At 40.3% G+C, this 26,959-nt stretch overlaps 3 protein-coding genes across 7 annotated transcripts; all 3 read right to left on the bottom strand.

Moving 5' to 3' along the window:
• Positions 1-1,500: 1,500 nt before the first annotated feature.
• Positions 1,501-2,216, bottom strand: cmc4 (C-x(9)-C motif containing 4 homolog (S. cerevisiae)). Of its 4 annotated transcripts, none has more exons than XM_030058458.1 (3): positions 2,122-2,216; positions 1,866-1,925; positions 1,501-1,773 (listed from the first exon to the last, which is right to left on the bottom strand). In XM_030058458.1, the coding sequence occupies exons 2-3, from the start codon at positions 1,921-1,923 to the stop codon at positions 1,616-1,618; spliced, it is 216 nt and encodes a 71-aa protein (XP_029914318.1). In that variant the 5' UTR covers positions 1,924-1,925; positions 2,122-2,216; the 3' UTR covers positions 1,501-1,615. The 4 variants fall into 4 exon arrangements, with proteins under 4 accessions (XP_029914318.1, XP_029914315.1, XP_029914314.1 ...); XM_030058455.1 differs by having other exon boundaries at positions 2,093-2,214; XM_030058454.1 differs by having other exon boundaries at positions 2,037-2,192.
• Positions 2,217-7,233: 5,017 nt separating this feature from the next.
• LOC115364198 (intercellular adhesion molecule 1-like) lies at positions 7,234-10,885 on the bottom strand. The gene is made up of 5 exons (XM_030058662.1): positions 10,664-10,885; positions 9,810-10,085; positions 9,342-9,668; positions 8,976-9,227; positions 7,234-8,710 (listed from the first exon to the last, which is right to left on the bottom strand). The coding sequence occupies exons 1-5, from the start codon at positions 10,758-10,760 to the stop codon at positions 8,553-8,555; spliced, it is 1,110 nt and encodes a 369-aa protein (XP_029914522.1). The 5' UTR covers positions 10,761-10,885; the 3' UTR covers positions 7,234-8,552.
• Positions 10,886-11,975: 1,090 nt separating this feature from the next.
• On the bottom strand, positions 11,976-26,711 carry LOC115364197 (hemicentin-1-like). Of its 2 annotated transcripts, none has more exons than XM_030058659.1 (11): positions 26,547-26,711; positions 23,446-23,718; positions 23,028-23,354; positions 22,335-22,556; positions 21,948-22,172; positions 21,546-21,809; positions 19,308-19,565; positions 19,030-19,185; positions 18,171-18,383; positions 15,079-15,321; positions 11,976-14,226 (listed from the first exon to the last, which is right to left on the bottom strand). In XM_030058659.1, the coding sequence occupies exons 1-11, from the start codon at positions 26,596-26,598 to the stop codon at positions 14,024-14,026; spliced, it is 2,436 nt and encodes an 811-aa protein (XP_029914519.1). In that variant the 5' UTR covers positions 26,599-26,711; the 3' UTR covers positions 11,976-14,023. The 2 variants fall into 2 exon arrangements, with proteins under 2 accessions (XP_029914519.1, XP_029914521.1); XM_030058661.1 differs by having other exon boundaries at positions 18,171-18,380.
• Positions 26,712-26,959: the final 248 nt, after the last annotated feature.

Raw genomic sequence — 26,959 nt, 5'->3', positions numbered from 1 at the left:
TAAACCTCCAGAAAATGACTATATAATAAAAGTATAATAGTAAATGTTACCCAAATTTAGGTGTGAGGTACTTTATGCACTGTTGAATACCTAAATAACTCTTTAAATAAAACATAAACCCTCCACACTCTTATACATCAGAGTTGTTGTGGGACTCATGTTTTTCCCTCCCCAATGTCACATCAGTGGTTCTGTCATCACAACAAGTGTGGTTGTGTTTGGTGAGGGCCCTGAGGCAGAGGGAAGTGTTTAGAAGATTATAAAATGACGTGTTATAGTTCCTCTGTATCATCCAGAACAACTAAAACAAATGTGTGTGAAATGTTGATGTTTAACACAGACCCAAAAGAAAAACAGATGTGTCCAAAATGTGTACAAGAGATTGAAAACATATCAGTATGTTCATTTTATGTTTATCCACTTCTCCCCATTAAATAAAAAAAAAAACAAAAAAAACAAACAAACAAAAAAAAACAACAACAACAACAAAACAAAACAAAACAACAAAAATCACGTATTATGTATTTAGGTGCAATAAACACTGACTGGGGTCTGACATAATAGGTGGGTTAAAAGCTCTAACCCACACTATTTTCTCCTTGTTTATTGTAATTTCCCAGTTTGTTTCCCACATGCATCTTTTTATTGTTATTATTATTGGTGGTGGTGATGGCGCATAAACATACAATTGAAAATGTGATGTCAGGATTCTGAGTGACTCCCTCAGAGAACAATAAAGCGCTTCTCTCACACTAATAATTTTCTACCGGTGTTCAAAAATCCTGCAGGACAACAAATCAGCAGTCCACTGTTGATCTCAACATGGACCACAACTGTGAGTTTTTCTAATTCAAGTGGACAAGTGGATCAACATAAAATTAACATGATGTTTTCAATGTCCTGTAAACATTGGTATGTATTGGTGTTTCTTTGACCCCAGGCTTTTTTTTTTTTTTTTGCTGTATGAAACACATAACAAATATCAACATTTTGCACACATTTGTTTTAGTTGTTTTGGATGACGCAGAGGAACTATAACATACTGATATTCTTCAACTTCCCTTTGCCTCAGGGCCCTGACCAAACAGAACCACACCTGTTGTGGTGACAGAACCACTGAGGGTTAGTGTGACACTTCTGAGAAAAAAAACATGAGTCCCACAACAACTTTCACATATTGGCAGGGGTGAGTGGGCGAGGTTCTATTTTATTTTCAGAGCTGTTTACGGTAGTCAACAAGACTCATAAAGTACCTCACACATAAACCTTGCTAACAGTTATTATTATAGGCATTTTCTGGAGGTCAAATGGACCCCAAATGACAAAAAAGGGTTAAATCTGATGATGTAGCCAGTAAATCCACAGTGAATTTAAATCAGTGATGAAACAGTCACATGAAAATGCCTCATTACTGGGTGACTGCCACGCCTTACACACAAGTCTGGTCAAGCCACAGTGTAGATGTGTGCGTCTAAGTAAAGGAACAAACAAATGAGCAACTTTCACTCAGTCAACTCCCGATAATTTACTCATATTGAATAAAGCTTTGACACAGTGTTACATTATATTAAATATAATGTTCTCCCAGTGTTCAGATCCACGGTATCAGGCCATGTCATGACTCATGGTGCTGTGCAGGGGCCTGGCTCTCTGCGGGCTTGTGCTCCTTGGAGAAGCCGGAGCAGCACACGGAGGTTTCGGCCGTCTGCGTCCGACAGCAGCGGCGCATCTCCCGGATCACATCCTCACACAGGCTCTCCACGTACCGGTTCTCTGTGGGAGGGCAAAGCGGTGGAGGAGAGCTGAGTTTGGCTTTGGCTTGAGCATTTAGCGACACAACACCACATGTAAGTGACTTCATGTACCTTGGAGACACTTTTGAATCGCACACGCTTGCTTCTGACACGGATCTTTCTGTGGCATGTCTGAAACACAACGGGCATTTATTATTCTTACTTTATTTTTTATTTTACATTGTGCGGCTCATGCACGTTACGCACTGCAGATTTATAAACAATGCTGTAGCGTCGACATACCCACATATATATGTTAGATTTCGGTGCTGTCAACAAACTTATATGCATTTACTAACATTTATTCGTATTAAAAGCGGACGGCCACCTTGACTGAGCTGCGACTTTTAGCTGTTATGCTAAAATAATTAGCACTTCCTCATGCGGGGCAATGTTTTGGTCACGTGACACTGTAGCGCGCTTCTTCTTTTTTTTTTCTTCTTCGTCTTCCTTACAAACCAGCTTTTAAAGGTGCATACCGCCACCTACTGTATCGAAGTGTGTAGGTGCATGGCATTATTTTTATATGCATACACTGATTAATCTGTTTAGGAAAAGGAAATTACATCCTATTTCCTTGTCCTCCTGCATGTTTTATGTATCTTACCAACCCCTTTCCAGTTTTCCTGAAGTCCTGTAGTCCTTAAACGTCATTTCTGGTTTTCTGGTTCAATATTTCTCAATGTTTCCTTCTCTAAATTTTATTTATGACAGTGCATGATGGTATCTTCTGCGCTGTCTAGACTATTACATGTGACACGGTAGCGAGCCAGTGAGATTATTAATGTAACTACAAAGGAAGTTGTGCGACCATGAGGTGGAGGAGGAGGAGGAGGAGGAGGCTGGCAGACCAAAGAGTGGAAAGCAACAGAAGCAAGTGCCAGACTCCAAAGAAAACAAATTGTGCAGGAGGAAATGGAAGGTTTTCAAGAGGAAATATGAGTCGTCATTTTCAAACAATAAGATGTCTACATGCATGATATAATGAGAGGCTACATTTGGCACTGATGTCACCGGAAATGTATTGGGAAATCCAGTGATAATCACACTACTTCTTCTCCTGCGACTTACTGCTACTGCTACTACTACCACTACTACTGCTACTGCTGCTACTACTACTGCTACTGCTACTACTATTACTACTACTACCACAGCTAATAATAATAATAATAATAGTACTTAAGTGCTATTCATACAAATGCAGATTCTGTATGACGTTTTATTCATACAGTAACAAATTAAGAGACAATTCATATTTACAATGATGGTCTGAAGACATTTAACATAGATTTTAAACTTTAAGGTTGTCTATGCCCATATACTGGTAACATTAATACATTTTGCAGTTAATCAATATTAATGCTCCAAGTACTATTTCTTCAACAGCAATTAGTATTAAAGGTAATGCAATTAATATCACTACATTATGCGTGCACGTTTTTAATCTTATTCGACAGCTGGAATTTCATTAGTATGCCAAACAAGGCTGAACCACTGCACAGACCACATAAATTAGCCAGAGTTATCAAAACAGGATGTCACATGGCAGAGGCAAAATGGGTGAGCTGTGCTAGATCCTAAAATAAACAACCTGCTTCACAGAATGCATTCATGTTAAAATATACATAAATCAGAATACAATCATCAGTTGCTATTGAGTCTACCCAGGATGTTTGTTTGTTTGTTTGTTTGTTTGTGGTCATGAGATCTCATTTTGGGTGAAAAACAAGATTGTCTTGATATCTGTTGAGTCATGATTCCTTTATCATTTCATTTCCTCAAGCAGGCAACGTTGAAATCCTGTTAGTTCAACTCTCCTTGCACTTCCAGTGTGGTCATCTGATCTCAGAAGAGATCCTCTTTCAAACGCCTAAGTGAAAACAGAAGTTGCAGGCTCATTAGTGCACAACGCATGGTGATAAACCTGTAACTGGAGGCTGTACACCTCAAAGTCAGCCCTACCTGTGGACTTTGCTTTGATGATGAACTGCTTGCTCCTCTTGTCCAGTTTGTTAGAGGCAGTGCAGGTGTAGGTCCCGGGCAGCAGTGAGGAGGAGGTAAGAACCGCTTCATCTTCCATCCTATCCTGTATGGGATGCGAGGATTGCCAGCTGTAGACAGGTGTGGGGTTTCCTGTAGCAGTGCAGTTCAAGATAATTTCAGCACCCACTATAAGCTCCAACATTTCTGGTTCAGGACTAAGGAAAGCTGGGGGATCTAAGGAGAAGATCACAGGAATTAGAAGTTGATTTTTCAACTGTGAATATGTGTAAAGATTACCTAGCACTTTACGCTGTCATTTCCATAATCATAATAAAGAATGCAAGAAATCTGAAGTGCTCAAATCAATACTCTTGCTATGACTTGTTGAGTATCTGCAACTCACAGTAAATGGAGGCATTAAGGGGCTCCGAGGTCACAGAGGGAGGAGGCTGCGGTCCCTCCGGTCCGAGGTCCAGCTCTGCCACACATCTGTACTGCACTCCACTGTCAGCTTTGGTTGGAGTGATCATGAGAATAGAGGACACTTGGACAGGCGAGGAAGGTGTGAGGTCAGAGAACGAGTGCTTGTAAACCTCGGTCTGGCCTCTGAACCATCTCAGCGTGAGGTACTGGACAGGAGCGATGTTCTGGACCTCGCACAGCAGCTGGTACTCCTTTCCTTCCACCATTGGGCCAGTGTGGTTCACAGGGGCGATGGTGACGCTGTCTGGAGTTTCTGCGTGAAAAGCACACAGGGTTGATGAACAGTTTGTGTGTGTGTGTGTGTGTGTGTGTGTGTGTGTGTGTGTGAGAGAGAGAGAGAGAGAGTCATCTCCACCAGGCATAAAAACACAAAGTGGACTCACTGTAGAGAACGAGGTTGAGTTTCTCCTCACACTGTCTCGGGGCGGTGAAAAACACTCCATAACAGATGGGCTCCTCTATCCAGTCGATGAGGCTGTCTACCTTCCACTGGACAGCCTGGTCCTGTTGAGTGTGTGCCGCACCGATGGCCGACTCCCAGCCCAGGACGCGCACCGGGCGAGTCGCCTCACAGCTGACTGACACCGGCTCCCCAAACCCCACCACAACCCTGGAGGGCTTCAGGATTAGGGAGCACCCTTCGCCTGATACTGAGACATAAACACCATCAGCATCTGTACTGACAAATAACCCTGCTCCAACACACACACTCAAGAAAAAAATCATGAAGAATATTCCCACAGTGCTCCTATGAGGAATAAATAGTTTATAGTTACTTGTAGCTGGACAAGACATTTTTTTTTTCTTCCTGTAGTATCACTTTATTCCTATATATAATTTATATAATTTGGCTTGTTTTGCAGTGGTGTTTATTTTACCACAGAATTACAACTGTTCTTTTTCATAATAAGAGATAAGAGAGACGCATAATAGGCTACAATATCAACTCAGAAATGCAAACCGTTATTATGATAATTATCTCAGGACATTAACCAAGGTTTTGAATCCTACAGACTCTGATATTAAAGACATTTGGTCTGTGTTAAATATTAAACGTGTTAACTTTGAGCATTGACGCATAGACAATATCATAGCTATTTAAAGTGAATTTAAAGTGGAATTAAACTACTCGTCGTTTAGCTGAGGACCCCCTGAAGATCGTGAGGGACAACTCGGTCCTTTTGAAAAGCACAGAAATGTAAACCGTGCATACAGATTATTGTCATTTCAGTGGAAATCTGTGGGGCATGAGGGGAAGTTCGAATCGCATTCTGAGTAAACCAAGAGCATTTAGGCTGCGCTCACCTTTTGCGCAGGTATCCGGTAACCCGTTACGCGAACATGTGATGGAGGATAAACTCATACAGATGCAGATTTATCACATTTTATTTAGGGAATAAGGTTTACCCACTTCATAGCCTGACATAAATAGGTCATTTTATGAAATTACTTCCTCATGCATATGGTGCCCCAACTAAGCAGAAATAAAATAGGCTATAAATATACATTTCGGGAAGTGTAACTGATCTTTCCTTCTTTTGGTAGCTGTGATGCCCTAACCCATCTGGACTTCAGATCACAGTGAAACAGCCTTTTTATTTACCACTATCTCTGCCGTTATGTAAGCAGGCTATGGCACCAAACAGCATCAACTATTAGGTTAAACAAAACATGCTCTCTATCGCATCTTACCTATGTAAATCTTGCAAAGCGCTATAATCCATTTCAGTAAGCTGTTTCCCATGATTTTTTTTGTCAATGAGTCGTCGACTGAGAGAAGGGAGGAAGAAAATTCCAACTTGACCGTGCTTGGCAACTCTGAAGTGAACTATGTAGGAACAAAAGGGCTGCCTTCATCCCGGTTGACTTTGGGGGTGGTGGGGGGTTGGGGGTAAAGGGAAGACAGAGGGAAATTTGACAGGTGGTGGTAGTCTAGGTCTCTGAAAAGAAAACCCTTGGTTACAAAAAAGTAGCCAAAAAAGTAAAGTAGACTGTAAAACATTAAAGCAGGATACATACCACAGCAAAGGCCTCCTCATGTTGGAGAAATAAAACACAGATACCAGATAAGCACATTAAAAGCACATTTAGTATCATAAACATAATGAGTAAAACAATATGTGTCAGTATAGGAATAAGATTGTAATACATCCATCCACTGAATTGCCTATTTGTTATTTAAAAAAACAAAGCACCACTTGGTTCATCTAGTTTATCTCAATAACTTGCATAACAGCCGATTGTAGGGACCCCTGCAACTGATGGCGTGATCAGGTTTAAACCAGACAAAGTAAATGAAACTTTCAGCTCTCGATCCAGTTGGCTTGACTGTGAAAATAAGCTCCAGGATGGAATGAAAACTAGTTTTGACTACATTTGCCTGTGGAGAGTCATAAAACAAGATGCCTGATAGTTCTCCAAATTCATCGTCAGGTCCTGCAGTTTTTATTGTTGCTAAACCAGGGACGGCATCTCTGTTGCTTTGCTGTCGACTTGCAAAATCATGTGAGGAAAAAAAAAAAACAACAAACTTATTTTCATTCTTAACTCCCATAGCCTGTGAACTCCATGCTTTGTTAAGCCCCAGCAGGCAGGACTATTGTAGTTCTCCAGCATGTAGCTTGTAGGACTCACACTGTGACCAGAATGCTACACAGCATATCAGCTGTGGCCATGACTGAGGTGCCAGTGAGCATGGGATCAGACACTTATGGCTGCATTTATGGAAAACACCGATACTTGTCTTAGTGTATGGATGTTCTGCCCCTTTCCAAGTTCTCTGCAGAATTGTGTTTAGCTTGTGTGCCTATAATAAACATTTTTTCACTCCAAGACAAATTGAGCAATATCCTGTGTGCCAGGTTGCTATGGCAACACAGTCAGAGCATACACAAACAGTGTTTTCTGGCAGGGCCTTCACTGGAAACGACATGGATTAAACATAAAGAACACAATTTTACAAAAAAAGAAGGGATTTTTTTTATTGGCCGACATGGGCAGGAGAACAGATACACAGATTCACATTGCTGTGCACTAATTAGTATGGCAGTCTCAGTACAGTATAATGTATGCCAAATAGAATGGGTGAGAGAAGTCCAAGGGGTTGACAAAAGGTGGCGGGGGAAACATAGTTGAGTAAAAGAGCGGTTTGACTTTGCCTAAATCAGTATTCTGCCTAAGATTACTGACAGAGGAGTTGGCTTACGTTAAACAACGAATCCATGCATCTTAAAAACTACATTTACACACATCAATATTTTAAATGGCCTCTTTTCCCTTGAAAGATGACTTTTCCCTCATTCTGCTCATTTTCACTTGTTTAAAAAGTGAATCCTAACAACAATAAATAAAATGGGAAACATAAAAAAACAAAAGCAGTAGACCAGACACAAATGTTGAAATGGCTCAAATTCAGACCTAATGGTTAAAAAAACAAACAAACAAAAAAAAAAACAAACAAAAAACATCATAGTGTTGCCCATGCATCATGAATTTGGCTTACAACATAAGTATGGCCAGAGTTTTCAGTGCTTTGATAAATACAAACCAAAAGTTCAAAAGTTGCAACACTGCATATAAAATCACAACATGAGTATACTGTATGCGATGAAACATCATTAAAACACACACACAAAAAAAAAACAAAAAACAAAACACTATTACCATAATAAAACTCACTAACAGCATTTTGCCCCTTAGCAGACGCATATGCAAGATCTCAGGGCCCTCTCAAGTAATTGTTCTAGCTTTGTCATGCAAATGTTTGTGACAGCGATTTAAAAACAGAGGAACAGATAATACCTGAGTTGGTAAAAACAATGAATGGCTCCATTTGCACCTTAAGGTTTGGTCCTTTGTGCAATGGTCTTGAGTTCTGTAATTAAGAGGAAACAGGCAACAATGCAACAATGGCTGTTTCAAGACAGCTGTGTGGTATCGATTGATGGAAGTTGCAAAAGTCTCAGATCACTCATCAAGCAGTTTTTCAACTAAAAAGAAATTGGCTTACATTTCAGTACCGTTTCAGTACCAGTATACAGTGACTGTCAAAAAGATGCAACAAACTGAACCACACAGAAAAATGTTGAAGTCTACTGAGATCATGCATTTATAAAAAGGCACAGTGGTCAATGCAAGGCAGGAAGCAAAACCATATAAGCATGCGAAACAGACCATGCTCCTAGACAATCATCAGAAAATGATGTTGGTATATTTATCCTCAGCATAAGCACCCAGTTTCATTCAAAAGCCATGCATAACTGCAAACAAAAACAAAAAACTAAGAGGTCAGACTCATATAATCCCTGATGAGGAGGTCCTTCCTGCGAGCCAGCTGCCCTTTGTTGTCGAAAAGGTGCCTTCAGATGTTACTAACATGCCAAGGACAACAGCGAGTATGGCTCCCAGGATCACCCCTGCTCCAATTATGGCTGCAAATGTTGTTAGACCTCCTGTGGGAGAGCAAAGTGTTGTTACCGTCTCTCTCTCAGCTAATCTGTCCAGCCTCTCTTGCAACTGAGGGTTTTCTGTTTTTGTGATAAACCACACAGCACAAACTGGATATAACAAGAAAGACCATAGCCAATAAAATCCCAGCAGTGGTCCCAAGGTGACTACCTGGTGGAGAACAACAGTGCGGAGGGGTTATCGAGTAACAAACACTGTGAGGGAATAAAGCAGAACAACTTGAAAAATGAAAGGACGTTAATGTCTTACCTTGAACTTCAGAGACAATGAACATCTTGGTCCTGTTAGCAATGGCATTAGTGGCTGTGCAGTTATAGGTCCCTGGAAGCAGCATGGGAGGGGTCAAAACAGCTTTATTTTTTGTGTCCACTTGCAGGGGATGTGGAGACTGCCAGCTGTATACTGGCTTGGGGTTTCCCGTAGCAGTACAGTTTAAAATATTTTTACTCTTAGATGTGAGCTGCACATTCTCTGTTTCAGGCCCCGTGAAGGTTGGTGGGACTGAGGTGTGGAAAAACAAGGAAAAAATTAGAGAGAAAAGGCAAACCAAGCATGTTATTCTCTTACAAACTTAAACATCCTCATGGTGAAATTAGAAGGGCATTGGACACTCACAGTGTACAATCATCTCATGTGGGTTTGATGCCATCACAGCAGGATTTGGTCCCATTGGTCCAAGGTTCAGCTGTGCTGCACAGTGGATTTGAGCTCCATTATCATCCCTACTGGGACTGATTATGAGGACAGATGACTCTTGCACTGGAGTGTTAACCTCACTGTTGTACGACTGACTATGGATGGTCTCATTTCTTTTCTGCCAAATGACAGAGAGGTTCTTCACTGGAGCGACTTTGTCAATATCACACCGCAGGCTGTACTTTTTACCTTCGACCATCGGGCCCAAATGACTTGATGGAGAGATGGTCACACTGTCAGGCATTTCTGCAGAAGAAAATACAGAGAGAAGCACCTGAGTTTAACTGAAATCATGATAAATCCATTTTCACAGTTGGCAACAGGATATAATGAGAGAGGGACTTGTGGTATTGAATGCTGAGAAGCTAAAAGCAGTAGGTTACTCACTGTAGACAGTGACTGAAAGTCTCTGCTGACACTGGTCACCATTAAGGAGATTCATGTAGCATTGCGGAGAAAATGTCCACTGAGTCAGAGCCGTTATTTTAAAAGGGAGAGATGTGACATTATCTGTAAGGCTTACGGCTCCCAGCGAAGATTCCCAGCCCATTCCTTCCACCTGTGCCTCCGATGTGCTGCAGATGACACTGAAAGAGCCTCCATGCTTCACCACAACTCTGGGAGGGGTCATCACAATAGGACAGGATGCACTCACAGGCCTGCCTGCAGGTAAACACAAAAACACACGTTGAACACCACAAGGGTAAACAAAGCAACGACCTACAATACAGTAAAATTCAGATGCATTAAATCAGAAACTTCAGCAAAAACCCAGTCACACTGTGGCGTGTAACAAATAACAGGCGTCTCTAACTGGAGGACAGTGAATGTAGGCTACAGGTTTTGTTGTGTGTTGCTGCCCTCTTTGCCATGCGGTCGGAACTCCACATCTCAGCTTTGTAAGTTAAGTAAAAGGTAAGTAAATAATCAACAAGTGCTTTAACAAGAAAACATTTGCCATGGGGAAAACAGGACTTGGAACAGTGGAGATAAACGGAGCCTTCACAAAAAGTTTACAGGACGAAAACAAAGCGAAACTAAAACCAGATGAAAATACAGCTCAATTTGATAAGAAGCAGACGCTCGCCTACAAAATAAATGGGTGTAGTCCAACCTGTTTGTTAGCCTCAGTAACAAGAAGAAGCCATGACACAGTGTTGTAGTGTTAGACCGTAATGCAGCCTAAATCTGACCCGATTAAAAAAAAAAGTCAGAACAACAGAAAACATTGTTTAACCTACCTATACACGCGATTACCCCGGTGAGAACAACTAACCACGTCATTGCCGGCCGATTTATCAGCGCAGTGCACGTTTTTAGGGCAGAATTAAAATCCATAAATCCGTCAGTGTATCAGGATTGATTTCAAAAATCGTTGTCCCGTTCTGGAGCGCTTCCCACCCCTAGTGTTCCTTGAAAAAAGTACAGACCTTCTCTGAAACTGGATTTCCCCAGCGACCTGCGTTATCCAATGATGCATTCACGTACACTCGTATTTTCGAGAACCAAGGATGACTTGTTGCAGTGGACATTTTTTGGTCGGTCGAAATCAGAAAATGCACAGAGCACGAACAAAAAAACTGTTGTAAGTGGTTTAATTTTACATAACCAAGCATCACAGCGACCAAAGACGAAGAGGGGGAATAAACACTTTATGAACGCACGTGCCCAAAGGGGACTGGTGTGGTAGCATTTTTTAAATATATATTTATAGTCCATGAGACACTAAAGATAGACAGCATGCTCACTGTATGTGTTCTCCTGATACCACTTTGCCTCATTTAATTTACATTTACTTCACACGTGTTTCTTGTTGGTCTTTACCAAACGATGAATAAGTTTAGGCCTCTCCTGTACTGAAGTGTTGGCACGTTGTCCACGTTCTCCATCCCAAACACGTCATATCTTTGAAATTCATATGTCTGAAAACGCCAGATTTCCTAATCGTGATTTGCGTCATTGGTCGCCGTCTTGTTGAATCTTGCATACGCGTAACTCGTTGCGACATTGCGATTTTTCCCATAGCAATGAAGGCAGCCTTCATGACTGAAACCCAGCCCGGTCGCACCCTTGACGCTCGCCGGTACGCGGATCCAAAAAAAGGTAAACGTTATCGCTGCAGGTCATCAAAACCCATAATTACGTAGCACAATCCTTAAACAAGGAAGCAACATACAGGAAGCAAATTTGACATGTAAAAGTTGTGGTTACTGTTGATATCGGCGATTGGGATAAGACGCCGCAAATATAAAAAGTTTTATATAAAATGTAGATTTTAGTTTCCAGTTTCGTTTCATTTACAAAACGAAACCACTGGAATTACCAGGAGACCAATGTTAAACAAATGTTTTTTTTTTTTTTTTTTTGCCATGCATTGACTTGAAATGCTGTAAATGCTACTTTGAATTTTTTTTAAACTAGTGTCTTAATGTCAAATGAATGTCTTAATTTGTGAATTAAGGGTGAGGAAATTAAGAAATCGATCACACACATTTCTGTTTGTAATTGTTACCATATTAAGTGTACAGTTTCACTTTCAGTAACACAGCACTTTCATTGAAAAGCCAACTTTTTAATATAAAATTTTGTTTTAAACCAAACAGTTATGAAAATTTACAGCAGTATGCACAAATGGGTTACAAAGTCGTTCAAAGACCAGTAATTACTTATTATCAGGCACAACCTCCTCACACCAACAACTACCCTCCCATCATTTGCAGTTATCGACCTCAACACATGTCAAGGTGCAGGCATCTTCTCTTACTTGCATAGTTTATGCAAGTAAATCCACTTTGTGCCCATTTACACTGACTTCATCTTTGTTTCTCATAAATAAATATCACATTTTACATCTGCATACTATTTTCTGACTGTACAATTGCAGTAGGCACTAGTTTGTAATCACCAAAGTCATTCATTTGAAGGATTCAGATGATACAGATCAAAGTACATCTCCAAAACCCCAAGGCCAGAGGCTTGGGAAAAAAAAACAAAAAAAACAACTGGACTTGATAGGTGCAGACAACAATGTCCACAAATCAAGCACAGCTTAAATGTCATAATTTAAGTTATGCAAGGAAGAGATGAAAAGGAAATAGTGCGCCTCATGTTAGTGGGGTCCTATACACACCACACCAGCAATCTCTGGCTATCACGTGCAACTTGGTGCCACAATAATGTGTCATTTGTCTAGTAACTGCGGTAATTTATCAAAGTTTGTGTGTATGAGGGTTTCATGAGAAGAAAACAAAACAAAGAATCCAAGATGTAACTTTGAAACCAAAGACAATGAAGACATTCATATTTACATTAGATTCCCTTTGTGCTGCTACAAATCTGTAACAAATCTATTTCTCTAGCAGCATAATGGTATTGTGCCAAACCTATTGCAAGGCTGAATAATCCATTAACACTATTCTCCATTTGTGGGCGCCACCATACTTCATACTTTTCAGAAATGATATAAAAATTCAGTCTGAATGAATCCCCCCTTTTCTCTCTTAATTGCATTTAAATAATCTCAAAGGGTATGCATACACAGTAGGTTGCCATCAATATCTGAGTAACAGCCTAAAAAACTTGCAAATGACAGGAGAATGGTGCCAGGTATACAGTATATAAGCATCTTCACCTTTCCTTCTCTAATAGCAATATCCAGAAACAGAAAAGACAGGAGCAAGACCTGGGTATCTCATTCACCACACTTGCGCGGGGCAGAATTTGGAGGAATTCAGTATCACTGTCCAAATGTTTAAGATTTCGGGTAAGCTGCATCATCTCTGGCATATCTGGACAGTGGAGGGAATGGCTTATAGGGCACAACATGGTGATTCCCGGACTCTTAACATCTTGCCCTCTTCTCTTTGTAACATGCTTATTGTTGGATTCACAATATTCACTCCAGGTCTCAACCATCTTGTCTGTTCCTGTAATGTTTGGTTAAAAAAATATAAATTTATGTGTTGGAGCAAAGCATGTGTTGATGTAAGATCATGTGCATCCATGTGTTCCTATAAACACACTATGTGTTGAATAGAAACACATGCATAAAATAAAATAACACTGTAAAACTCCCCCTCCCTCCGTTCGCTGGTTTGTCTTGTCTGTGCATTAGTCATGTCCTCGTGTTGTCATAATGTCGTTTTTCTGTGCTAGTCTGTCATGGAAAATTTACAGTAAAATCTAAATGGGAAAGATTCCCTTTGTGCTTTTAAAAAAAAGACAAGATACTAAAGCTTTTTCTCTGTCAAGTCGAACTAAAATTTCAGTCTTTGCGCCTCCTCTTCTTTCTGTCCAGTGAAACAGGCAAACTCCAGGAGCATGTGTGACAGCCTGCACTACAAGCTGACATTTACTGGCTTGATGATCAGGTTGTTAAATAAATGGTAAAACAAGAATATATTTGGGCTCTTTTTGTGGTGACAACAGTGTGTGTTAAGTATTGGAGGACTGCAAGAGGTATTTCCCAAATGTCTAAAGTCCAGAGTCAGCCAGCTGACTGAGTGGCATTCAGCCCCTTTACCATTGAAGTCTCTGGTGGGTGAGAGGGGCTCCTCATTCAGAGTGGTCAGACATGTTCTGTACTAGAAATAGATGTGCTGCTAAGACAGTTTGGTCATGGGGAGCTGTACGTCAAAGCCGTTGTGAGCTACGTTGCCATTCTGGGTGCTGAGTTTGGGGTTTTTCAGACTGTAGCGGCGCATCTTGGTGTTCTTGTAGTAGACGGAGTAGATGACGGCGAAGATGATGCAGATGCCCACTACTGTGATGGCCACCAATCCTGCTATGATGGGCAGGTAGTCCTCTATAAATAAAAGGGACAAAATCAAATGTCAATCCATGAATGGTGCTAAAATTCAACTCACCCTCTCCAACTCTGTGACAACACTGACATCTTCACAACTTTTCATTCTCAAAATTGTACTCGGTTTCTACCAATGGATTTGCAAAGAGGCAACAGTGCTACCTCGAGGCAGAGGTGCAAATGAAGGTTATGAAAATCTGCTCACATTTAGTGACAAAATTTAACACTTGGCACAAATTGAAGAAGGAAAATGTAGCTAAGCATTCTAAAACTGAAACAAAAATCAACCATCTTGTGGCCTTCTGCCATCCCCTTTTTATTTCTGTCTCTTTCCAGGAATTACGCTGTGTCAGCTCGGAGAAATGACACAGCATGACTATGAACTCTCTGTCACCTTTGAAAATAAATGTAGAGATGCCTGGATCCTGTTTGAAGCTGACTGTCTTTCACTCTACCTCACCAGGTGAATTTGTCTCACAAGGTGAAATTGTTCAGCTCAAACAGATGCTTGTTTGCCTGAATTTGTTCAACTGCATCCATCTTGCTCTATTTGGGCCCTTCCATTGACTTTTCATGCACTTGTGTCAATTTCCCTTTTTTTGTTTTTCTTGCATTTGGTCCAGATGTAAGGTTGTTGATAGAGCCACATCATGCAATCATTGGGGAAAAATCTCAGTGTCAACAACCACAATAACATGCTCATTTATTTGCTTGAAATTTGCCAGGTTCCCCAACAGGGCATTTTATTTATTTCGGGGGGAAATGAACTGTTATGGTCCGTGATTTTCACCAGAGGCTCAAGTTTCCCTCCCAAAACCACACAGTAAACGTTTAGGTTAAATGTGCTGTTACCTTTTAAAATCACCTCCACCACAAGGATGCTGGAATCGACTTCATTAGTGGCGTTGCAGGTGTACAGGCCCGCTTCAGAGACAGTGAGTTTGCCTTCAGACACACGGATCACGTTTTCTGAGCTGTAGAACCACTGGATCTTCGGTGTTGGGTGACCCTCAGCTTCACAAACCAAGTCTTCAGGATAACCTCTGAATACCGGTATTCTCGTCGGAAGTTTTGTGGCATTAATGATCGGCTTATCTGAGGGGACAGGGAGAGACAGGAGCATGAGATCAAAAAGTATTAAAAAGCAACAATCCAAGAGGCATTACAGTACAGGAATTCAGGCTGTTAGTATTAATGTGTTAATCGCATGTGATTAATGTTAGGCACATAACAGGTGCCACTCCAGTAGCAGCTCGTGGCAGCGGAGAAAACGGACACCACTATGACACTGAATGGCTCTTTTCATTTTAAAAGACTCCCAGGTGGCCACAGTAATGTGCGCTTTGTGTCAAGTGAAATTTAAGTATCACTGAATTGAACAAAAAAATGTTTGGATATGCTGTGGATGACAGAAAATCTAACTTTAATCGGCAGCCGTGACTGTGACCGAATTATTACCTTATATCTTGAGCTATCATTGTTTATTTGTTAGTTGCTTATCAAGAGGGCGTCAAACAAACACAACAGTTCAAACAGAAAAGTCCTGTCCCAGCTGCCTCTCTAGCTTTCTGTGGGACTGAGCTGCTACTTTCTGAACTGCAAAATACAACATGATGAAATCAAAAATGTGATTAATCTAATAAAGAATTAACTAGTAAAATTCTAAGATTAACTGCCATTAAAAAATGAATTATTTGATAGCACTAATATTCCAGTAATTTTAGGCCAAAATTCGGGTCAACCTAGGACAAATTGCAAGAGAAGCAAACTCAACTGATTTTGTATTATCAGTATGTCCTGAGTTGGGAAAAAAAGTCCCAAGGAATCCCATTGGTGGAAAGTTTTGAAAATCACCTGTATATGACCATATAATACCAAAAAACACCCTTTTTAACACACAGGTGAACAGAGTTCAAAATTTGACTTTCAGATATCACTATAAAAATTCACAAGATGATTACACACACAAAGACAAGAAAAAAAGTCAATTACAGGTTCTTTGAATTATTCTGTTTACACATTCATATCACACATCATCTGATGTGATATGCGCTAATTGGAATAAATGCCAGAACAGATATTTAAACAGTGAATTAAAAGGTTGCTATTTATATAGTAACCTTTTAATTCACTGTTTAAATATCTGTTCAATCATGCATTTATTCCTTATATTCCTTATTAGCGCATATCAAATCAGATAATGTGTGATATGCATGTGTAAACAGAATAATTCAAAGAACTTGTAATTGACTTTTTTTCTTGTCTCTGTGTGTGTAACCAACTTGTGAATTGTTATAGTGATATCTGAAAGTCAAACTTTGAACCCCGTTCACCTGTCTGTTAAAAAGGGTGTTTTTTGGTATTATATGGTCATATATAGGTGATTTTCAAAACTTTCCACCAATGGGATTCCTTGGGACTTTTTTTCCCTCACTCAGGACATACTGAGGATACAAAATCAGTTGAGTTTGCTTCTCTTGCAATTTGTCCTAGGTTTTTTTTTTATAAAATGACTGGACTATAATATGTTAGGCTGATCCTGGACAGCAGTATGAACTACATAATTATAGGACTGGGCAGATAGAAACATGTCTTCTAACCTGAAAGAGTTAGACACAATATTATCAAGTAAGGAAAAGAGAGGGTTATACACTGAAATATTACACATCTTATATTCAAGTATACCGTTCTTGTAAAGGTTAATATTTATGGAAATGATTAATAAATATTGGCTTCAGACAGCTCAATCAGTATTTGTGCACATGAAGCATTCTCTCCTGATGGTGAAAAGACAAGAGTCAAACAAGTGAGGATGTCACTCCATCCACAGTGAATGCACACTGAGTATTATCTGAATTTTAACATTAAAGTCAGTGTTATATTATCATAATGGCATATGTGTTGAGTCACAAAATGTTTCCTGATCCCTATAAAATTATCCTGGGTCAGATCATGTCCCATTCATTGAGAACAGTACTGCCAGTGTGATGCCATGGATCAGAGGGGTGGGACATACAGCGCTCTTCTTTTGCTCTTCTTTTGCTCTAAGATTGTGGGTCAGCCACTTGTGGAACTTTATGAGTCAGCCTACCACAATAACATGTTGAGGCTGGCTAACAGCATTGTTTTGAACCCCAACCACGTCCTGACCAGTGAATATAAATTACTACCATCAAACCGAAGATACAGAGTTCCACAGTTTCATAAGATTAGACTTGTTTGATGTGTTTTTTTTTTTTTTTTTTTTTGTATAATGCTGTTTGTAAAATGTCATGTTAAATGTTTGTGTCATGTTAAATGTTTGTAAATGGAGCTACCAAGGTGCAAGACAAATTTCAGACTCGTGTCTGACAATAAAAGTAAAGTAGTAGTAGTAGTTCTCTCGTGTTTCTGGTTATGGCAAAATTCTCATGAATACTGACTTGGCTTTCTGAGGACATAGCTGTTATATTTCAAAGCTGAAATTCAGTGGTATTCACCTTTAACACCCCCACCTAGTGTGCGCTCACTGGGGCTTTATGATATACCAATATCGTGATGTAAAGCTAGATATCATCTTGGATTTCATATATTGTAATATTGTGATAAGGCATAAGCGATGTCTTTTTCCGGTTTTACAGGCTGTATTATAGTAAAGTAATGCAATTTTGTGAACTTATTAAGAGTGCTCTTGCTGTTTTATTGATTGTCTCTACCCGCTCGAGCATCATATCCTCATTAGGAATGATTGTTATTCTGTTATTCTATTTTGTGTGTAAATATCTTACGAAAGCACTGACAGCCATCCCGACAATATTGTCAAAAAATCAATATTGACGTATTTGGTCAAAGCTATTGCAATATTTGATTTTGCCTAAATTGTCCAGCACTAGCCCATGCACAAGCACACACACACACACACACACACACACACACAGAGAGCACAATAAAACTATGGTTCTTACAGTGGACCGTGACGTCGAGAGGAACGGAGCTCTTGGTCTCAGGAGGCTGTCGTCCCTCTAGTCCGAGGTCCAGCTGAGCTTCACACCTGAACTCCACCCGACTGTGACTTCTGTCCAGCCTGATGCTGATGGTGGACGTCACGTTCACTGGTGCCCTGATCACACAGCCCGTCTTGTCGTCCTGTGGGCAGCCGGTCACTCGCAGTGTGCCTGCTGGCCAAAAGAGGGGAAAGAAACGTCTGAGAACTGAGGAAAGAAAACCAAACAGTCATCTGACACAGTTGATACGATATGGCATTTTTTTTTTCATAGGGACACTGCTTTTTTTCTGCACAGGCTCATCATTGAGGCGTATCGCTATCTGAGTGAAAGCAAAACAAAGCATCTGAGGTGCATTAAGTAACTTCCTTATCCAAATGAAGGACGGTTTGGGAGTGATTATACAGTAACGATACATTATCCTCAAAAATTCAGTCATCATGTCCGGGCTAGCATAATATAAATGTCATGATTCTGTATTTTGCTTAAGATTGTGAGGATATCATTTTCTTGCTGTACAAGACATGTTTTACTCTGTTAGCATCAGCAGATATCAAGACTTGACATTTGACTGTTGGACTATAAGATAAAACAAATAAAAGATAAACAGGCCATGACAGTGTGAACACAAACAATGTGAATGCGCAGAATTTCCAAAACACTGATTCTCAAACCGAATGGCCATCGATCGATTTTTAGAATATTTTTGAAAGCAGTCAAATACCGAGACATGCATCAACTGAGGTTTTCTGAGCTGAAAATCGCCAATATAATAGCCACAGAGAGGGTGTAGCCTACAGTGTGAGGGAAGGTTGCCCACCATTGCTCTTGATGGTTTCATTTCCTCTGTACCACATCACGGTGAGGATCTGCACAGGAGCAATGCTGATGATATCACACTGCAGCTGGTAGTCTTCCTCCACCATCATCGGGCCCGTGTGATTCAAAGCACGGATGGAAACGCTGTCTGGTGTTTCTTTGGGGGCAAATTTAATAGCGTCACACAAATCAGAATGATGTAAAATGTTGAGAAAACTGTTTAGATTTGATGCTGTTGGATACAGAAAAGGACAGGAAAGAGAAACCATTCATACTTACTGTACATGGTAAAGTCTAAATGTTTCTCGCACTTTCCGATTCCCTCAAATGTTGCAACACAGACAGGCCGAGCGTCCCAGTTGTCTTGGGTGTTAGACCACTGAGTGCCATTGATGTTGCCCTGTGAAGCCTGCCAGTATAGTGCTTTGACGTTTGAGGCTATGTCGGAAACAGGCTTGCACGTCGCCACGCCCCGGTGTTGATATGGTACCACCATCCTGTCTGGAGTTATTTTGATGGGGCATTCGGCTCTTGCACCTGTTGCATATAGAGCGGGTGGGGAAAAAGTGTTATTGCAAAGTCTGTTGTATACGTATCTCATCATGATAACACATTTCCACATCCAGTGCTGTGGATGGAAAAAGAATAAGTGGTGAAAAGTCACATGTGTGGAGAACAAAAGCTGTGACTCAGTAGACTAAAAGTACAGGAAAAGGGTCAGGAAACATGTCCCCCACCCATCCCCTCCAAGTGGGCACTAGATCCCAACTAGTCTTTGTCAGAGATTTTCCAAATATTTGTCCTCCCTTACTTTAAATCCTGCACTCCTCCACAAATGTACTTTGGCAGTCCTAATGTATACAACTCAAATAGGCCTATCGCATCATATACAATTACTCTAAGACTCCTGTAATTATAACAGAGGAGATAAATCACATTATACAAACTGTAAGGTCGCTGTTAAAACTCACTAAAGAGTACGACAAACGCCCCATACGCCCCTATAGCAATACTTTGCATTAGCGTTCATGTCACTGGTTTCTCCTCAGACAATATGAGCAGTATAAAATGCCTCATAAATTTCAAAGAGATTCTCTCCAGTGTGCTTCACACGGCTGGAGCGCCTCTCGTCTCAACAGCGCGGCGTTTGTTTCGCCTCCTCATCATTAACAGCCACCAAACATCTCGCTTCAAAGTAACAGTGTGTGTCAAGTCTATTTCTGTTCGCTTATTTCAGCCTCGCCGGGAAAGGAAACGAGGGAGAGCTTTACTTACTTGATGTCTGTGACCCGTTAGAAAGCGACAGCAACTCCAGAGTCAAAACGATTGAAAGGAGACGGACAGAGTGTAAATCCTCCATTGGGAAAGTTTGAGTGTTTTTTTTTTTTTTTTCCTCAATAGCGGTCGCGCAGTTTCCGTTTTTTTTTTTCTTTCTCCTGAGCTCCTCAAGAAGTTTTCCTCCTTCCCTTCAAGTTCAGCGGACGCGCCAGCAGCAGCAGCGACGACTGGGTGAGTTTTTTGGGACAAAGCTAAAGCTAAGCTGTGGTTCCCATTCACGATAAGGCAGGACAGGAAACAGCCCTCCCCCACACGCTCGGCTGCACAGCACAGTCGCCCGTTTCTATAAATGTAAACCTATTACTGTACACTTATACAGTGCACAGTGCAAGTTACAGGACACACTTTAGGCTGCATGGATGGTTTGGTGTGCACATCTAATGAAATGTCCCAAACAAATAAACAAACAAATAGACAAAAACGCATGACAGACTGTTAAAAAAACAAAACAAAACAAAAAACAAACAAACAAACAAACAAACAAAAAATAGTAGGCCTACTCAAGGCTATTGCAAACCTTATGTGAATACCATATATATAATTGTGGGTGGCATACACTGGGATACATCTCACAAAGGTTACAGAGTTAACCTACTTGTGAAAAAAAAACAAAAAAAAAACGTAATACTTCTCACCCCGAGGCTATATTGCACACTGTAAGCAACAACATCGACAACATCATCATCATGCAAATTAAGGTGTCACTTTATTTGTAAATTATATGGTGTAATTTTGGGGTGACAAGCCAAATTCTGGTGAATTAAGGGTTAACATTTCTGTGATAATCAGGAACTTATTAAAATAAATATGGTGTAGTTAAGGTGAAACTCTTGTAATTATGGGGTATAAACAAAGCAACTATAGGGTCACAAAACCATTTTGTTTGGGGGGGTTACCTCCAATAGTTAACCTTGCATGTATGTTTTTTCATATGTTGTCAATACAACAAAAGCCTCCATAACTGTTTAACAAGTCCTTCATTATTACAAAAATGTTAACTCTTAATTCTCAAGATTTTGGTTTGGTTGCCATATAATGACCCCATAAATACAAAGTAGTTACACCATAATTTCCAGGCCATAACCGAAGTGTGATCAGTTAATGTATCAAGGCTACCAACGGCATCAGGCTGATTATTATATGACTGTCACCTTGAGTAATGCATTATATTGACCTTACCTTTTACAGTGACCACGACTGTTTTAGAGACGTTTCCGAAACTGTTGGAGGCTTTACACGTGTAGGAGCCATTGTTGTTTGCAGAGGCATGGCGGATGTGCAGGAGGGACACCCCATCTTCATTTTTCACATACACATTGGCATCCTGGTAGTAACTCCAGGAATATACAGGCCGCGGGTTGCCCGTGGAAGAGCACTTCAGCACCGTGGTGGAGCCGACCTCAACTTCAGTGTTCTCTAGCTCCTTGATCTCCGATGGTGGGTCTAGAGGCAACAACAGGATGAGGACAAGTGTTAGACCAACAGTGAAGATCACTGGTGTGGCACTTAGAAACACCTGTGCCTGTGCTTTTGATTTGTATTTGGGGATCATTAAATAGGTTTCACGTCACAGTAACTTACACGTGATATTAATGTACAATGTATGGCTGACATTTCCAAGTTGATTTGAGGCAACAATCGTGTACGACCCTTCATCATCTTTGGTTAGGACCTCTGGAAGGTGCACCTCGTCATCATCTCTGTACCAGGTTATGGTGGGATGAGGATAGCCATTAGCGCAGGCCAGGTTGAGAAAACCATTCTCCATTGCACTGTATGTATCCGAACAGGTGATTTCTGGTCCATCTGAAACCAAAAAACAAAATATTTCTTATATCGGAGTCAGCTAGTCCAAGCTGACACAGTACAAGTATCTGTTTTTGGCATGGCATAATATTGAATGAACTGGCTTTGTGGGGTCTAATGTGGTATATGCTATGATATGCATCATATAAATGTGACACTCACACAACACAGAGACATGAAAAGGTTGGCTGGCGTTGGTCAAACCCTCAGCTGTAATGGTGTACATCCCTGTATCCTCCCTCTTCAGTGTGACATTAGGGTTTATGGGCCGTCCATCTTTCAGCCAGCTAATGTGAGGGGCGGGATTTCCTGCCACAGAACATCGCCCCGCCAAAGCCTCTCCTTCCAATATGTCAATATCAGAACAGGTTATATCCGGTCCATCTGAAGAGAGGGGAATAATAAAACATTAACACAACTTTATATTTCTTAAAACAGAATAAAAAGCAACTAAGATGTGAATTATCCACTGCTAATGCATGAGAAATCTCCGACATAATGTTACCGTCCCCTTTAAGATTTGCATTGGGCTATTTGGTCTGATTACAGCTGTGTGGTCTGAGACAAATTACGGCTGTGGACCATGAATAACTGCAATTCCACCAAGTGGCAACATCCCATAACAGGATGCAGTTATTGTGGATTGCTTGCTGCTGGCATATCTCATCTTGCATAGCGCATATTATGTAACAGCAAAATTGAATAGCAATTTTAATCCAAACTCTGACTTGCCAAACACTCTAGGCAAGCAAATGTATGGTCAAAAACAAGCTATCTTACACTAAAATGTCTCTCTTTCTGAGGCCGAGTTGACTTAAATCTTAAGTATAAATCAGTCATGTATGATACACTTACAGAGAACCGAAACAGAATATTCTGGTGAAGTGGCAGACAGGTGAGGTGTTTCTGGCCCCAGGTCCAGATGAGCCTCACATCTGACTTGGACATTGTTGTCATCTCTACTGGGTATAAAGGTGAGGACAGCTGGCTGATTCACTGGTTCCTTTTTGAGATTGTCAAAATAGTCAGTTTTGATGAGTGTCTCTCCTTTGTACCACTTCATGGCGAGGTTTCGAACTGGCGCTACTTTCTGGATGTTACATGTGAAGTGGTACGTCTTCCCTTCATTCATCAAACCATCAGGTCCAGCATTGGAGCTTATGGTGACCTTATCTGGAAAAGCTAAAGTTGATACAAGCAGAGGTTATCAAAAACAGCTGTAGCACGGAGGCATAGTCCCATCCTGTGCAAAGCAGATAAAAAGACAACTCACTGTAAAGGACAACTTGGAGGACCTCTAGACACTGTTCTTCTGGCTCTGGTGGGTTGATGAAGCATTTGGGAGCGATGGACCACTGTGTTAGCCTCGGCACAGTCCAGGTCAGATAGTCAACATTTTCTGTTAGACCAACACCTCCAACTGGGGACTCCCAGCCCATTCCTTCATGCTCTGTGAGTGATGTGCTGCAGTTGACTGAGACGGGGTCTCCATATTTCACCACAACTCTGGGGGGGTTCAGCTCAATGGGACAGGAGGCATATACACCTACAGTATAAATGAATGAATACAGGACTATAAAACACCTTTACAGAATGCAAGAGTAAACAGCACATGATCATTTACACAAATTCAAAAAAAGAAACAGCTTCACTCTATGCCATATGTTTTCTGATATAGTGCTCTCTTTTTTGTATCCCAAGCCTTCTCTCAGTAATTTGCCAATTGAAACATTTTTAAACAACAACTTTGAGTCATCCATATCTATCTACCAAAAGCGATATTATGAATATTCTCACAAAAGGGACAGTACAAAAGAAAATGGTGTTCATTTTCTACGTCTCCCAGTTCACACACTGGGAAGGTTCAATTTTGCTCCTCCAGACCAGCAAACCTACCTGTCCCAGTACAAAGTGGCAGTATGCCTGAGGTAACCTGAGCACACAGTGACCCTTTTCTCCTTAACAGATCATACATGACATTATTTTCTGAAGAGTATCCATGTTTAATTTCACTAGCAATCTCACAAGTAGGTTTAGTTTGTAAGTAAATAAGTACGTAACTTTTCTCATTTACTCAGTTGTATTCAACATTACAAAGTACTATCTTCTTTAGCTCTGAAATATCAATCCTATCTTTTTTTTAAAAAAACAATATCTCTTTAAAATCATATCCAGTACATATGTTGAACACACCCAGGGTCCGTTTTTTAGTTAGTCCCATTAATATATTCAATCAACTAATCAATTGTGATTCATATCCAGCATAATCACCCAGACACATGACTCACATCTCATTTCTTGTTTATGAGGGAGTCAGTGCATACTTATGCACTCTAAGAAAGTATCAAATGTCACAATTATGCACAAAGGATATGTCACAGAGTGCAGACTCATGTATTTGCACACTTGAGGGAAACATTTAATTTTGCTGATTTGTTTTAATGTAATGTCAGAGATGTAGGGGTAAATGACAAGGTGGTAAACTATGGCCACCACTCAGCGATTATCACAGCACAAACAACCAACAATATGAGTAAAAAGATCCAAATGTTGTCCCCTTTCATATAACATATTCAGTTTCTACTTGTGTCCACTATGAACTTAGCTCATTAATATTTTGTCTCAATCTAAAAAGTTGAGTGAACTGCATTTCAGTGTGTTTACAGTGCACTGTTTTGTCTGTGTGTTGTCCATGTCAGCCTGTCCTTGAGAATGAGTTACAGGGAATCAAAAGAAAATGGGTGAAAGGACATAAAACAGAAGATTGTTGCACACTCGACAGTCTAACCATCCTCTAACATAATCATAATCACAATCATAATCATCATCATGATCATATGTTTCAGCATACTGCTGAAAATAGCAGGTCTAGTTTTGTATTTAATGGTAATCTTCCTCAAAGGGGACACTCAGCAATATGATTTGATTGATAAATGTGATAATCACAAACTATTTCTTTTAGGATTGGTAATTCTAAATGCAATCAAGCTCCACTTTTCTTTTTAGCTTCTTCCAGTATTAGTGAAAGCTGTAAAGACTGTGTTTGCTCACAAAATGGGACTTAGCCTACTCATCCAAAATTTATTTCTTGGTTCTTCATTTTAAAGACTGCAAATGGGACTCATCTAGTTGCCAGTTGCATTAGAATGTATGATTTTCATTTTGTTTCTTGTGTTATTACCCTACTCCTCTGTGGGCCGTGATGTAGTGGAGAGAAAACCCACAGAGCATTTGTGGAACAAAGTTTTCTTTCTCGGCTGATAGAGATCTCTGTGACCTTTATTCAAATAATACATAATTAAAAGTTATATTAAACTAATGCAAGTTACATAAAAATAGGGCCTTTGGAGTGAAAAAAAAAACGACTTAAGACTTTTTTTTTTCCCTGAAATGGTATTTTTTATATTTACAGTGGTGATTGTTTTACTTCATCATTCCATCAATGTTATCCAAATTGTGAATAAATAATCCAAGCAGGTTTGAATATAAATACAGCTACACCCAGCAACAAACTCTGCAAAGCTTTGCACATCTAACATCTGTTTAGGAGATAAGACCAAAGAGGAATACTTTGTGAACATTTTCAAAAGTAGAACAAGTTGTTCATTTTTAAATACAATCCAGGCATTGTTAAAACCTTTAGCAAGCATCACTGTAGTGTTCCTGTACTTGTCCTGAAATAAGTGGGTTTACTGTGACCTTTTATGCTTCATGGTATCTGTGGTCTGTGGGACAGCTATAATTATTTGATACGTGTTTCTGATTTCACACAGATGTACGGGCTACTGTGGGCTGTTTGTGTAGGCTCCCTCTAAAATGTCTTTTACTTTCGTGTGAGAGCCTAAAGACATAAAGCCTATAGGCTATACGTTAGACCTGTACAAGTCAGGTACTTTACATAGGTACTTTTTCCTTTTAGTGGTGGTGATGTCAACCCCAGCTTTTCTTGGCTTTCACTATCACTTAGTGCAAAAGTGGTGGTCTGATATCTCTGTGACTATGACATCGCTCTCTTGTGGCAAAAATGAGGTTGTGCACTGACATATGGCAGTTTCAACCTGTAGCTATTTCAATGGTAACGACAATAACCACGCTGATAACGGCGTTTTGTAGTTAACGGTGTTATGAATTTCGGAAATGAGTCAAAAAAAAAAAAAAATTATAGGCTTTTTTCCCCCTTCTTTTTCTTTATCTTTTTTCACTCCGAGTGAAAAAATAAGACCGCGATTGAAAGGCATATGTTACTTTTGACAGGATTTTAGATAAACAATAATATGAGACAGACCCTAGATAATATAATTTGTAATATAATTTATGGTCATCGTTAAAGAACACACTGAATAGCAAAGACATAGGGAAAAAAAAACACCCTACCTGTCGCGCTGAGGATGAAACCCACAAGTCGTAGAAATGTACTTCCACTCATTGGATGATATTTTAAAGAATTCCTTATTGTCCTGTGTGGTTTAATCCCAGGATGGCGCGCTGGATGTCAGAGCTCTGCTGCGCGTGTGACGCTCCGTTCTCGTGATCGATATACGGATGAAGTAAATAAGGAGAGGCAGTAGAGACATGCCCCCGCTGGAATACCCCTACAGTATGTGTGTGTTTGTGTGTGTGTGTGTGTGTGTGTGTGTAATGAGTCGGCATGCTCTCTCTCTCTCTCTCTCTCTCTCTCTCTCTCTCTCTCTCTCTCTCTCTCTCTCTCTCTCTCTCTCTCGTAATGTCAAACCGTTATACTCATCACTCACAATCACCTGATACTTTTAGTTATGAGTAATTAGGTA

The sequence above is a fragment of the Myripristis murdjan genome, chromosome 8 (assembly GCF_902150065.1).
Source record: "Myripristis murdjan chromosome 8, fMyrMur1.1, whole genome shotgun sequence".
Classification (NCBI taxonomy): domain Eukaryota; kingdom Metazoa; phylum Chordata; class Actinopteri; order Holocentriformes; family Holocentridae; genus Myripristis; species Myripristis murdjan.
This window is presented reverse-complemented; position numbering and strand designations above follow the sequence as displayed.

What these genes read in the sequence shown, in the direction of transcription:
- cmc4 (XM_030058458.1), bottom strand. Translation starts at nt 1,923, where the DNA reads ATGCCACAGAAAGATCCGTGTCAGAAGCAAGCGTGTGCGATTCAAAAG. An exon ending in GATTCAAAAGTGTCTCCAAG is followed by an intron (nt 1,774 to 1,865) that starts GTACATGAAGTC and finishes GCCCTCCCACAG; the next exon opens with AGAACCGGTACGTGGAGAGC.
- LOC115364198 (XM_030058662.1), bottom strand. Translation starts at nt 10,760, where the DNA reads ATGGATTTTAATTCTGCCCTAAAAACGTGCACTGCGCTGATAAATCGG. An exon ending in CGGGGTAATCGCGTGTATAG is followed by an intron (nt 10,086 to 10,663) that starts GTAGGTTAAACA and finishes GTTTACCTGCAG; the next exon opens with GCAGGCCTGTGAGTGCATCC. An exon ending in ACTTTCAGTCACTGTCTACA is followed by an intron (nt 9,669 to 9,809) that starts GTGAGTAACCTA and finishes TTTCTTCTGCAG; the next exon opens with AAATGCCTGACAGTGTGACC.
- LOC115364197 (XM_030058659.1), bottom strand. Translation starts at nt 26,598, where the DNA reads ATGAGTGGAAGTACATTTCTACGACTTGTGGGTTTCATCCTCAGCGCG. An exon ending in TTTTCATGTCTCTGTGTTGT is followed by an intron (nt 22,173 to 22,334) that starts GTGAGTGTCACA and finishes TTTTGGTTTCAG; the next exon opens with ATGGACCAGAAATCACCTGT. An exon ending in AGTCGTGGTCACTGTAAAAG is followed by an intron (nt 19,566 to 21,545) that starts GTAAGGTCAATA and finishes TATATGCAACAG; the next exon opens with GTGCAAGAGCCGAATGCCCC.